At 40.7% G+C, this 12,404-nt stretch overlaps 1 protein-coding gene across 4 annotated transcripts in view; it reads right to left on the bottom strand.

The window, feature by feature from the left end:
- NFXL1 (nuclear transcription factor, X-box binding like 1) overlaps positions 1-12,404 on the bottom strand; it is a 91,043-nt gene continuing 78,639 nt past the window's right edge. For 2 of the 4 annotated variants that reach the window (XM_073342116.1, XM_073342117.1), the window contains 2 exons: positions 9,206-9,259; positions 1-3,633 (listed from right to left, as the gene is read on the bottom strand). In XM_073342116.1, the coding sequence (XP_073198217.1) occupies positions 3,460-3,633; positions 9,206-9,259 (228 nt within the window). In that variant the 3' untranslated portion in view covers positions 1-3,459. The remainder of the gene's footprint in view (positions 3,634-9,205; positions 9,260-12,404) is intronic. The other 2 variants (XM_073342114.1, XM_073342115.1) reach the window with 1 other exon arrangement.

Here is a 12,404-nt window from a genome sequence, read left to right as displayed (position 1 = left end):
TGGGTGCTCCTGGCATGGACTACGGGGCAGATACAGGTGCAGTTACCGTAAAACTGTATTTAAGTTGGATGTATATTTGAATAAAGTGCCTGGATAGGGATAACAGTGCTGATATACCAACATGTTGGTCAAAGAGAGCTGAAGACCATTAATTCCCTCCCACACGATCTACTTGAGTGGACTCCCCCTCTTTCAGGTTTCACTTTTGCCAGTGCATGAAAATGAAGAAATATGAATAAATAATTGCAATGTTAAAGTTGCCTACTTTGTTGCTCTATCTACATTCTCTCCTCTCCCCCCCTTTCTCCCCTTTTAATCCTTTTAGTTATTAAGCAAAACCATCAAATTAACTTTATTGACAGAGAATGGATATTATAAAGGCTTGAGATAGGAGAGACCTATTAAGTCACCTTCTCTAACTTTGCAATAGTTCAGCATTGTTCTCTCGTCTACAGTAGACTGGATAAAATTCTGGGGAATATAATTTTAAATGACAAGCAAGGGAGCTACCACCACTTCACTTGAGAGAGTAATTCCACAGTTTAATAGATCTCAGTTAATTTTTTCCTAGAATAAATTTAATCTCCTTCCTCCTATTTATAGCTCAGGGACTGAAATGAATCTTCAGGAGGGGCAAAGAGAAAATCAGGGGAGTAGCCATCAAAAAGGGGGATATGACAAGTAGGAAATTAACAGTTTTTCCATTTTGATCCATATCAAAGTTTACTGTTTAAGTACTGTGCGCTCCTTTATCATATTACTACTTGAGAACAAATGCATGATCTAGATTTTATTCCATGTTTATTGTCTGGCTGGGTTTTTAACAGCTGACTGTAAAGTATACAGTGCCAAAAGGTATGCATGATACTTTACAGATAAATGACAGTTCTCCTGCTGCCAAGGGGCTTATAATCTAACGGCCCAATCCTCCAAAATGCTGAGTGACCCCTGAAAGGTAAGGGAGCACCTTTAACTCCTATTAATACTAGTGGGAGATGAGGTTGCTTAACACCTTGCAGGAGTTATTCAGATTTGGAAGATGCTTTGTACTTAAATATATAGCTAAATATACTGTATTTTAAGACTAACAAGTATGTATGCTAATCAGACACTTCCCTTCTAGTACTTATGTCACTTGGGCTGATATAGACTTCTCCATTCTTACTTTCTTTGCAAAATAAAATTCTTAATATTTGAATGTTTTTTCATTATGCTGTAATGTAGTAGAAACATACTATTTAAATGATTGCAAATAAGCTTCAATATTTTCCCTATACAAGTTATAAACAATTCAAGTACTGAGTAAATCATAAAATGTGTTATTTGCATGTTGTACTTCCAAATACTTTGTTGCATCTATAAACAAACTGACTAGCCTCCTCATCCAACGTTAAAATGTAAGTAATCAAATGTATAAGATCATAAGTGGAAGAGAAGTTAGTAATCTGTTGCATTTAAGATGCAGATTGTTTTAACCCACTCACATTCCTTGATGCTAGGATTCATGAATACTTATTCAACAAGCACTGCTTGTAGCAGACCTACCAACTTTAGAGAGTGCAAATGACTAAGATGCTTTTCTGTGATTGGATTATACACCACTAGTTTTGATATTTTGTTTATTTTAAGTTCTATCTTTCTCTCATACCAACAGATCAGGAGATAATTAGTCCCTTTAATAAGAGGATGTGTCTTTTACATATGAAAAGAAATAATTTAAAAATGGCAATGTGTTTTCCTGCCAAACAAGAAATACAAATATTTAACATAATCAATGAAGTTGCCAGTATTTCCCTCCAATATTTTACATCAAGTTGATAAAAAATACTCAAAGCAATCTACACAAAGCTTCTGCTGCAAGAGCAGACCATTTTCATGTGGTTTCTCTATTTGGAGAGATGGATTCCTTCTCTTTTGGCAACAGAAGTAGAGCTAAGCAGGCAGACGCTTTACAATGTATTTGTTTTAATGAAGAAATAGCCAACACGGTCATAGAAAAAAATGAGTTCGTTTCAAGTAAGGTGAGAACTGCTTCAACAAAGCCCTGCTCACATTGATATGAATATTGGTCCGCAACATATTACTTGACAATGGAACAGACTATCTTCATACATCTGTTTAAGGAAAATCTCCTCTTTTCTCCTCTCTTCATCAAAAGGAGGATTACTTGGCATAAGTGTTCACAAAAAAATACCGTTTGCTCTCTGGCCTGGAAGAGCAAAGTCCGCATTTATGGCATGGATTTGGAATAAGCCTCTACTTATCACTAAAGGAATATATGAAAGCAGAAAAATAAAGTGGGTTTTTCCTTATACTGTAAAGGAAATTTGTTCAAGAAAAAAAAGTCTCACAAGACAGCACAGCTTTGAGAGCTCACTTCATTGTCAAGCAACTTCCCATATGATCAGCACAAGTCTGCGATTCCATTAGGCTTTTTATTTTTTTGAGGCACAGAAAAATTAAGGGTTTGAAAAGTAACGATGTGAGACCCACTGTACTGTTTGATAGCGCAAGCGAAGTAAATAAACCTTTTGTGAGGAAACCTGACATTTCCACTGTGGAAAGCCCAAGTCTTCTAGACCCTTTGAAGTTCTATATTCAATAAAATGATGATTAAAAGCTGCTGAAGGATGGTTCTTCCTATTTTGTTTTGTATGAATTATGATTTATCTAAATCAAAGACTAAAAATACTAATCTTTATTAAGAGAGTGTCAACTCAAGGCAATCTGCTGCCCTAGGCGACGCTTCAGTGCACTGCCTTCACATCACTGAAATATGGCCTGGCCACTGCTCCATCATGACAGAGTGGTGGCCAGGCCAAATCTGAGAAAGTGGTATTGCAACCTAGGGCCACACCACCACTCAAATTTGGGCTGGCTCTCTCTTTTGTCATCATGGGGTCACAACGTCACTCAAATTTGGCCTGACTGTCCCCCATCATGACAGAGGAGCAGCTGGACTAAAATCTTCCTTTCTAGGCAGCTGCCCAGAAATCTGCCATCCTAGGCAGCTGCCTAGCTTGCCATACACAGAGCGGCCTCTGCTTATTAAAGTGGCAAAAATACAACGTTGATTTACTGCAAATATGGCTCAATTTAACCTTATTTTACAAATGTACTGGTATGCAGTACAACCAAATTAAAAAACCTATGCTTAATATTGCAAAGTGGAGTTAATGAGACATAATACAATATATTAAAACAGATGGTGAAACTATGCAGGATAAACTGCATGACCACATGCACTGTACAACTTTAAATCATTCTACTCTGAATTCATATTTTTGTGCTGTTAACTAAGATTTAAAAGCTTCACATGCTTTTTTTTTCCCCCTCATGATATCAATTAAATATACAACTGAACTATGAACATGAAGTTCTAGTATATACAGACTAACATTCTAGCAATAAGAGGTACCTAAAGCCCAACTGAGGAATATTACAATAGATCAAATTATTTCAGTTGTTGTAAGCCATGAGCCACGCAAGCATCACAACAGCAACTCCACATACTGGCAGCATGATAAAATTCTTATATTTTTGCCACACCGATTGCTCAACTTCTACGTCATCCTTTCTTCTCTTGTTTTTTCGTCGTCCTTTTAACCTGTTCTCAAAAGCCTCTAGTTCAGCCTAGGTAGGACAGAAAACAAATAGTTGACATGTTTTCAGCATTAAAAACTTGGAAATGCATTTATATTTTAAATGTCAATTTATGACAAGTCAGTGGCTTATGAAATAGATCTGTATACGACTGGGGGGTTGGTAGCACCACCTACTATTCAGATTGCCCCGAACTTCCCCTTTTAAGACCTTGTTGTCAGTTGCTTATAACATAGCTAAAGTTTAACCATTAGGGCTGAACTTTTACATGCCAGATGTCTGCCTCATTAATTAATTAATTTTTATTATTATTTTGGAGAGGGAAAGGGGAATTTAAGCCAAAACTGTTCAGTCATTTCAGGGAAAGGAAAAATACATTTTGTCCAGATTAAAAAATTCTGGAGACCTCTTCTTTGAACGGCTCTAGAGCACAGACCTGATGTTTTATAGGGGGTGACCTGTGTGTCAAGGATGTGCCTTTTGCCATCTCTGTAAAAGAACGCTCAAATTGCTCCAAATTATATATTTGGGAAAAAAAATCCTTTGGAAAAAAAATCACAGTTCACACATGCTCAGTAGAGACTTTTCAGATTTTAATAGCTAAAAATCATTGAAGACTCCATCCTCGCCAAGTGCTGACTAGACTGCACATGCACCATCCCACAAAGCAACTGAACATGCTTCCGACCAGGCAAACAGAGGTGAAGCCAGATTTTCCCTGTAATGGCTGCTCCAGGCCATGGTGGAGCTGGGCACCCAAACTGACAGCAGGAGGCCCATCTCTCCTATGTTCTCCGCGACCCCATTCCTGGCACCCTGGCAGCAAGAGGAGGACCAGCTGATTTGAATGCAAAGGGGACAAAAGCCAGACAGGGGGAAGGAAAGGAGTATACTGGGAAAAGGAATCTGAAACTGGAACTGGTTGGGCAAGAAAATTAGGACTAGGAGCGAGGGAAGCAAATGAGCAATGGGGTGGGGAGATGATGAGATTAGAGAAGGGAGATCAGGATTCAGACCCAGGACGTGTGAAGGTGTGGGGAGGAAACAGGAGAGACCTGATAATGACCTGGACACGGGAGAAAAACTGGGACTGGCTGGGCAAAAAGACAGACAAGGAGAGTGGGAAGACAGGGACAAGGAGCCATAAAGGGGGTGAGGGGAAAGACAGATTGGATGAGGAGCCTGGGGAGGCAGACTAGGTCTATGAGCCAGTGGGAGGGCAGAGACACATCAGACAGGGAGCAGGAAGAGAAAGGAGGGTTTCACAGTTAGGGGCAATTGAATGCTGCACTCTATCCCTGCCTCTGCCACAAAATCCCTAGTAATGTAATGCTAGTCAAGCCCCTTAAACCAAAACTTTTCAGTTTTTCATAGGTGGCCACAAACTCCATTCCTCATTTTCTAGGTGTCCAATTTGATTCCCTGTGGTCTGATTTACAGAAGAAGTGCTGAGCACTTACAGTTGAAACTTCAGTCATCTGGAGCTGTGGTTTGAACAAGTGCTATATAATCCTAAGTCCTCTAAATAACTGGGTTGTACATGTCTAAAATGGGGCACTCAAAACTTAGTGGAAACTTGACCTTACTCTCTCTGTGCCTTGATTTCCCAATCTGTATGGGGACAGAGCCATCCCCTCACCTAGCAAGATGTTGTAAAGTTAAATTAACCAAAGTGCTGTACACTTTGTAGCTTCTCTAGGCTGAGCTCATTGCCCTCTATCTCCCACCCACAAGGTTTCTCTGCACAACCCTTCCATCACCCTCTATTTCAGGGACACCCTGAAACCCCCACCTCCACATTCCAGGACCTCTGCACCCCCCTTCCCCTCTCCAGCATATGCTGAGGCTCTGTGTACCCTCCATGTCCCTCTTCCCACACACTACTGTCCCCCATTTCCCTCCCATGCCAGGGGGTAGGTGTGCCCTTATTCTTCCCATGCCCTCATCCCCTCCATTACATGGTGTCTGTATCCTCCCCAGACCTGCCCCACCTGTCAGGGATTTCATGCGACTCCCATTGCCCTCACGCCAGGGTCCCAGTTCCCATCCCTCCCACTATGCCAGGGGTTATGCACACTTGCCCTTTCCCTCCTGCCCCTCCACCATTCTTATTTATTTTATTTCTGGGAGATAAATCATTCATGGTGTCAAGTGTATTGGGAGGATCAGCAGAGCTGAGATGGGGTATTGTTATGCTGGAAAGTGTTAACGGGTTCTTTGATCTATAAGCAAGGGTCCACAAACTTTTTGCTGCCATGACCTTGTTTTAATGAAGTATTTCCTGCCAGGACCCCCCAGACAACATGGAGGACACTATTCTGAAGAGCAAAATGGCATTCTCAGTCCAGTGGGGCCTTGCACACACTGTACGTTGAGGTCATGCCGATCCCTATTGTGTGGAGGACACCTTTTTCCTCTGCAGAATGTGACCTTGTACATATGGTGCATGTGAGGTCACGCTTCATCCATTGTTTTCTCACATTAACCATACACGCAAGGTCATGTTGTGCAAAGCAAAAGGACATCTTCCATATGTTAAGGTTCACCATGACCCCATCTGCTGATAGCATGACCCTATTTGGGGCTGCATTCCACAGTTTGGAAACTGCTGCTCTGTAGACAACTGCAGACCTGGATGAAGCTGCTGGGCCTGCTAGCCAGATGCCAAAGGCTCCATATGTCACCTGTTTCCCCCTTCCAGTTTTTCTCACACACCAAAACCCACCAATAGGATCCTGTCCATTGATGCCTAAAATATTCCCATAAATGTTGCGATTTAGCAGATGTGTTCAGAAGTTATCACATTACCGGGGCACTTCTCTATCTGAGTTGAGTGTGAACATTTGTCTACACGTGAAAATTAATTCAGAAAAAGGTAGTGTGTGAATTTAAAGCAAATTTACTATTCCTGATTAATTCTAGGAGTGGTGGAATGGTCTAATTCCAGAGGCAGAGTAACTTGTTTATATATTAGAATTAGAAGAGGTACAGAGAAGAGCAAAAAAAAATAAAAATAAAAATAAAATAAAGGATAGGAACCAGCTTCCATATAAGGAGAGAATAAAAAGACTGCAACTTGGAAAAGAGATGACTAAGAGGTTTACATAAATCATGACTGGTGTTGAGTTAGTGAAAAAGGAAGTGTTATTTACTCCTTCATATAACACAAGAACCAGGGGTCACCCAATGAAATTAATAGGCAACAGGTTTAAAACAAACAAAAGGAAGTACTTCTTCACACAACACACAATCAATCTGAGGAGCTTGTTACCACGGGATATGGTAAAGGCCAAAATTATAACAGTATTCAAAAAAGAACTAGATAAGTTCATAGAGGATAGGTCATCAATGGTTATTAGCCAGGATTGGCAGGGATGGTGTCTCTAGTCTGTGTTGCCAGAATCTGGGAGTGGATGACGGGGGATGGATCACACAATGACTTCCTGTTCTGTTCATTCCCTCCGAAGTATCTGTCATTGGTCACTGTCTGAAGACAGGATAGTGGACTAGACGGATCATTGGTCTGACCCAGTATGGCCATTCTTATGTTTCAAATTACCTTAAATCAGAATAATGGCATGGAGTTAATCAGGAATAGCTATTCTGGAATAACTCCCTGTATAGCCAAGCCCTTAGACTTCACTGTGCTTAGCCAATTAACATTTATGAAGCACTGTGATTCTATAGTGATAGGCACCATAAAAAAGCCCACAAGGAAATTAATAATTTTATTGTCAGAGCTGGGTTTGACTAACGCACAGTAAATAAAGTCTACAGTCAAATCAGCAAGGGAGGTTAAAACAAAATATTGAATAGCAGCTGACTAAGTGAGCTCTATTCATCCTGTGTACTAAATGAGACGGGGTCCTGTAGAAAAAAAATAGTATGTGATCATGTCATTAAAAATGGAATCATAATGCGCGCACACACGGGGGGCTGGGACAAATTAAGTTTGCATGAGCAACTATAAATCCTAACTTGTTAGGGCTTGACTTTTCACTCTTTCTAAAATGTTTTTAAAATCTTTTTGCTACATAAAAACATTTAATTACCTATCATCAGCAGGGTTTGAACCCTGACCCTCCAAGACTGCAGCAAAAGACCACCACCACTTGCGCTTCAGAACTAAATACATTAACTGCCAGCTGCAGAAGTCTGTTAACGCAGAATGAGGGATGGACAGCTGGATCTACAGGGTTGGGCAGCCCAGCCTGGCATTGCCCCTATATGGAGGAAGAGAGCACTAAGAAACTCCGGCCCCATGTGATGCCGCTGTGTTAGGAGAGGAAAGGAAGATGGGTTGCTGGATCTAGGTGCTGGGTCTAAGGGTGGTCTATGGTGAGGACAGGGAACCTGACCAGGCACTCTTCCCCCCCCTCCACTGGGAAAATGGGGGATCCTCCCCCATGTGATGTCCTCAAAGGGGCTTGGGCACTGCGGCCATGTGTGGTACACAGGCCAGCTCTCTCCTGCTACAGTACAATCTGCTGCTACCACTATTTTGGCATCAGCTCAACCTTAGAATTTTTTTGTCCAGTTATCTTGGAAGGCTACCAAGATTTTCCTGGGGTATGTGAACAAGAGAAGAGAAATTGCAATTTTAAACAATTTCAAGCTCCAAAAGTGTGAGCAAGGTTTCACTGAAGAAAAAGAAAAGGCACTTCTGCAGCCTGAGTGCTATCAGGCCTGCTGCAAAATAATGGAGGTGCGAAGTTCTCAAATTAAGAATATTTTATAAGTGTGAAGTGTTAGAGGGGTTGCTACGTCAATATAGCTAATCAAGCATAGGCATTTATTTTAATAAAATATGTAACTTTTACCTTGTCAGAAGGAGAAAGCACAAACAGGGGATGTTTTATTGTACTACAAGGTCCCTAAGAAAATTGCAGCCTCCATTTAAATGCTTACAGGGTCTGTTTCTGCAACCAAAACTACATTTTCCCAAAGTTTATTTTTCTTATTTTATAAAGGTTTGGCAAAATGTAAAAGAGCAATTGCATATAAAAATACTAATTTAATACAATACTTAAGATATTTTAACTCATGAAACATGAATAATGCGTTAATCATTTATACATGATTTTGCACATACTTATAGATGTTTGGTGATGTGGAAGAACACTTCGGCTTTACTATTATAAGTCACTCATAACACAGGCCTGAGTTCTTTGGGCCAGAATCCTTAGCTGGTGTGAAAAATCTTGGCCCTTAGCATCTGAAGACAATGTACTGCAAACCTTTAGCTATGCATAAATTAACAGATTTACCAAGAGAATTAAGGCCATGTCTACACTACAGTTTATGTCGGCATAACGTATCACTCGGGGATGTGAATAAATCAGCCCCCTGGAGCAATGTAAGTTACACTGACATAAGCGCCAGTGTGGACAGCACTATGCTGGTTGGAGAGCTTCTTCTGACAGCACAGCTTCTGCCACTCACAGGGGCTGGAGTAGTTAAGCTGACAGGAGAGCTCTCTCCCCCATCAGCTTAGAGTGGCTACACTGGAGAGCTTACAGTGGTGCAGCTGTAAACTCTCTAGTGTAGCCCTGCCCTAAGACTTGGGGAGAGATGCTGGGGTCAGAGGAAGAAGGGTTGGTACCTGTTGCCTTCGCTTTTCTTCTTCAATAGCAGCTTTGGCTTCTGCCTCTTTTATCTGTTCAAACACATACAAAATAATGGGTAACTGACATTGTAAGTTACTGATTATAGTATAAATTCTGTTTTCTGATTTCTCACAGGATCATTTTGGCTTTTCACAGAATGAGACTCATTACAAAAATACCAAAAAAGTGTAAACTTCCTCCTGGGTGAGCTTCTAATCTACTACTTAGATTGCAAGATACTCAGGGCAGAAATTGCATTGTCATATATTGGGGAAGTATCTAGCACATAGCGGGGTGCCTTTGGTTTATAAATAATAATAGCATGCTGTGATAATTTGTGAATCCATCTATACAATTTATTAATTGTGTTTGATACTGGGGGCTTTGTACATATCTGTGGCAGACTGCAAATTCCATTTTCAGCGTGCAGCCTTTTGCCTTCTCTATTACTTGTTTGCCTCCATGCTGGACTGAAAATTTCAAAGGCTGGTGGCAAAAGAACAACAGAGTTGTTAAAATATGATGCTCAGCTTTCCAAATGACAAAGATCAGGAGAGAGATTGCCTTGACTACAAAGTCAATTGGCAGGGCTCTCTGATCACCTGGGGATGCTGGCAGCAGGGTCACCTGACATAGGGAGCCAAAAGTTATAAAAATGGGGGGATTGGAGTTTTCTGGGCCCTTTGGCCATTTTGTCTCCAGCTAAAGAGGAGAGAGAAGCATCCCAGCATGTAGGTACCTGCAGGAGGTAGGGGCCCTGCCCAGTTCCCCCCACTCTCATGGGAAGGGTAAGCTATGAGAGGCATTGGGGTTAGGACATTTTTAGTCTTCTAAATGATGAAATAAAAGAGAAATGACATTAGACTCTGGTAAAGTAGTAAATACTTTACAACTATCCTGTTTCCCCCTGAGAGAGTTCACTGATAAAGCAGAAGGCTCAAACCTTGAGGTGGGATTCTGTGAGAGGGTGTCTAAGTACAGGGGAGTCCGAATGGTCAGCCACGAATCTAAAGGGGCTAGGCTGCTGAACAGCAGGTTTCAGTCCTCAGGATGGTGAGACAAAGGATCAGAACCCTACAGAGTGTGCCTATGGACCCCGAGGTTAGGACAGTGACTGGACTCTGTTCAGGCCGAGAGGCTTAACACACCTGGGGATCCAGTGACCCAGAGGCTTGGACTCCCTTCACAGCAGTCTTGTGGGTGGCCACCAGGGGCACTCAACCAGATCTGACACATGCAACGTTCAACAGCTCTAAGTTCCTCAAAGATGCACTGCGTTTCCTGTTACACATATACTTCTGGAACACCATTTCTCAGAATACTATAGTGTAAACAGTGAACTAGCAGCAAGTAGGAAAAATAAAACATTAAATATATATAAAATGAAACTATTCCTTGTACCTGAAATCAGCAAAAAAAATCTCACTCACTAATGTGAAGTCAGGGTTTAGCTTTAGCTCTTGGCAGTGTTTCTTGAAAGCAACGGCATTTCTAGACCTTTAATATTTTTAGCTATTGTATTACTCTGATAAAGTTACATTCAAAATCTGCTTAATAACCTGAAAGCAAGCACCATTTAGATCCCAACATTAAACTTGAATAGATATTTCAATTATTTATTTGCATTCGGACAGTGACAATGTGCTAAACATTGTCCACATAGACAAGTCCCTGTCCCAAATAGCTCATAATCCAAGAAGAAATGTTGAAGACAAAGTGGAACTCTCAGAAATTTACACTATATAGTACACCATGTACACGCTCATCACTGAAGGCAATTTAATAAGCAGCCCAATAACCTTTGTAGATTTTCATGTACCCTTTTAAACTGTTGAGGCAGGAAGCTTAAAAAGCCACAAAAATGGCTTACAGAATTAAGAACTGCAACAAAATGCAAAGTGAAATAAAAAAGACTTTATTGGAAAAATATTTCAACCACATATACTTGTACCCAAAAAGTGTGGCGTGAATAAGTGTACAAATTCCAAGTGTCTGATATTTTACCGCCACCTATTGGTAAGGCATCAGCTCTGAAAGATGAGTTAGCCATCCATGATATAACACAGCTAACAGTATGAAAGAGAGCAGCAGACTACTGTGGTTGAATTTGAACCAGGGGGAGAGGATTAACCAAAATGATCAGTGTTATGTTCCACTGAGAAAATGAGGTAGAGTCGGTAGAAAAAATGTTCTTAAAAAGAAAAGAATGTGCATTAAAAGAAATCTCAAACTACTCAGCAGTGCGCATTCATTAGGCACTATTATACTGGCTTGTACAGTTAAAATGTCAGTGATTTCTGGAAACTGATGGTCACCTTGTAACACTGCAAGATGGTTTCTTTTGTAAATGTCTGCAGTCTTAATCAAAATGCTGCTCAGTCTTGATATGCTGCTCTGAACTGTAATTATGTGGAGTGTACATAATAGGAGTTAATTCTAGTTTGTCATTATCAAGCCTTCACATGTTCCAGAATATTGCCTAATAATAAGCACTTGTACAACACTTTTCAACTTCAAAGCACAGAACACTCAATTCTGAGGCAGGTATTCAGTTATCCCATGCCCAACATGTCTGTGGCAACGCATGCAGTGAAACCTGGGAGTGCTTGGCTACTAGTCTTATGCTCTGTGCACTAGACAATTCTTCCCTGCAGATTACAACAAGATTGCAAAAAACAGCAGAGGGCGTACAGCCAATTTATGCTGTCACTTGCTAGTGTTTAATTTTGAGTCTGAAAATCTCAGTTCTTAAACAGAAAAGGTCTAGTCTGAGACTGTTGAAATGACTCGTAAGATAACCGAAATATTTTTCAGCTAAGCCATGGACATAAGTGGCCAGATTGCTTGTCGTCATCCGATTGCTGTTCAGCTGCTACTGAGTTAGTGGTTTCAGTCCAGTCTCTAGTGAACATGTGCCCACATCACTAAAATTACGATCACAAATTGTGGTCTTAGCAAAGGTGCCAAGGACTGAACAAACAAATTCTTCTATTCCTAGTGACTGATTTCTAGAGCAAGGTGGAGGCTTATTGATAGCATGAGGATGCTAGTATTACAACTACATGTGAGGACAAAGGATGTCAGTCTCCTTAGAAGTTGCAGTCACGCTGGCAATCTTTATCGAAACATTTTAATTGAAAAGCACCTGTAGCTAACAAGACTTGTTCAAAATCCTTCATTATACAGAGAATGGGC

The sequence above is a fragment of the Lepidochelys kempii genome, chromosome 4 (assembly GCF_965140265.1).
Source record: "Lepidochelys kempii isolate rLepKem1 chromosome 4, rLepKem1.hap2, whole genome shotgun sequence".
Lineage (NCBI taxonomy): Eukaryota > Metazoa > Chordata > Testudines > Cheloniidae > Lepidochelys > Lepidochelys kempii.
Note: the sequence above shows the minus strand (reverse complement) of the source record. Positions and strands in the feature narration are given on the sequence as shown.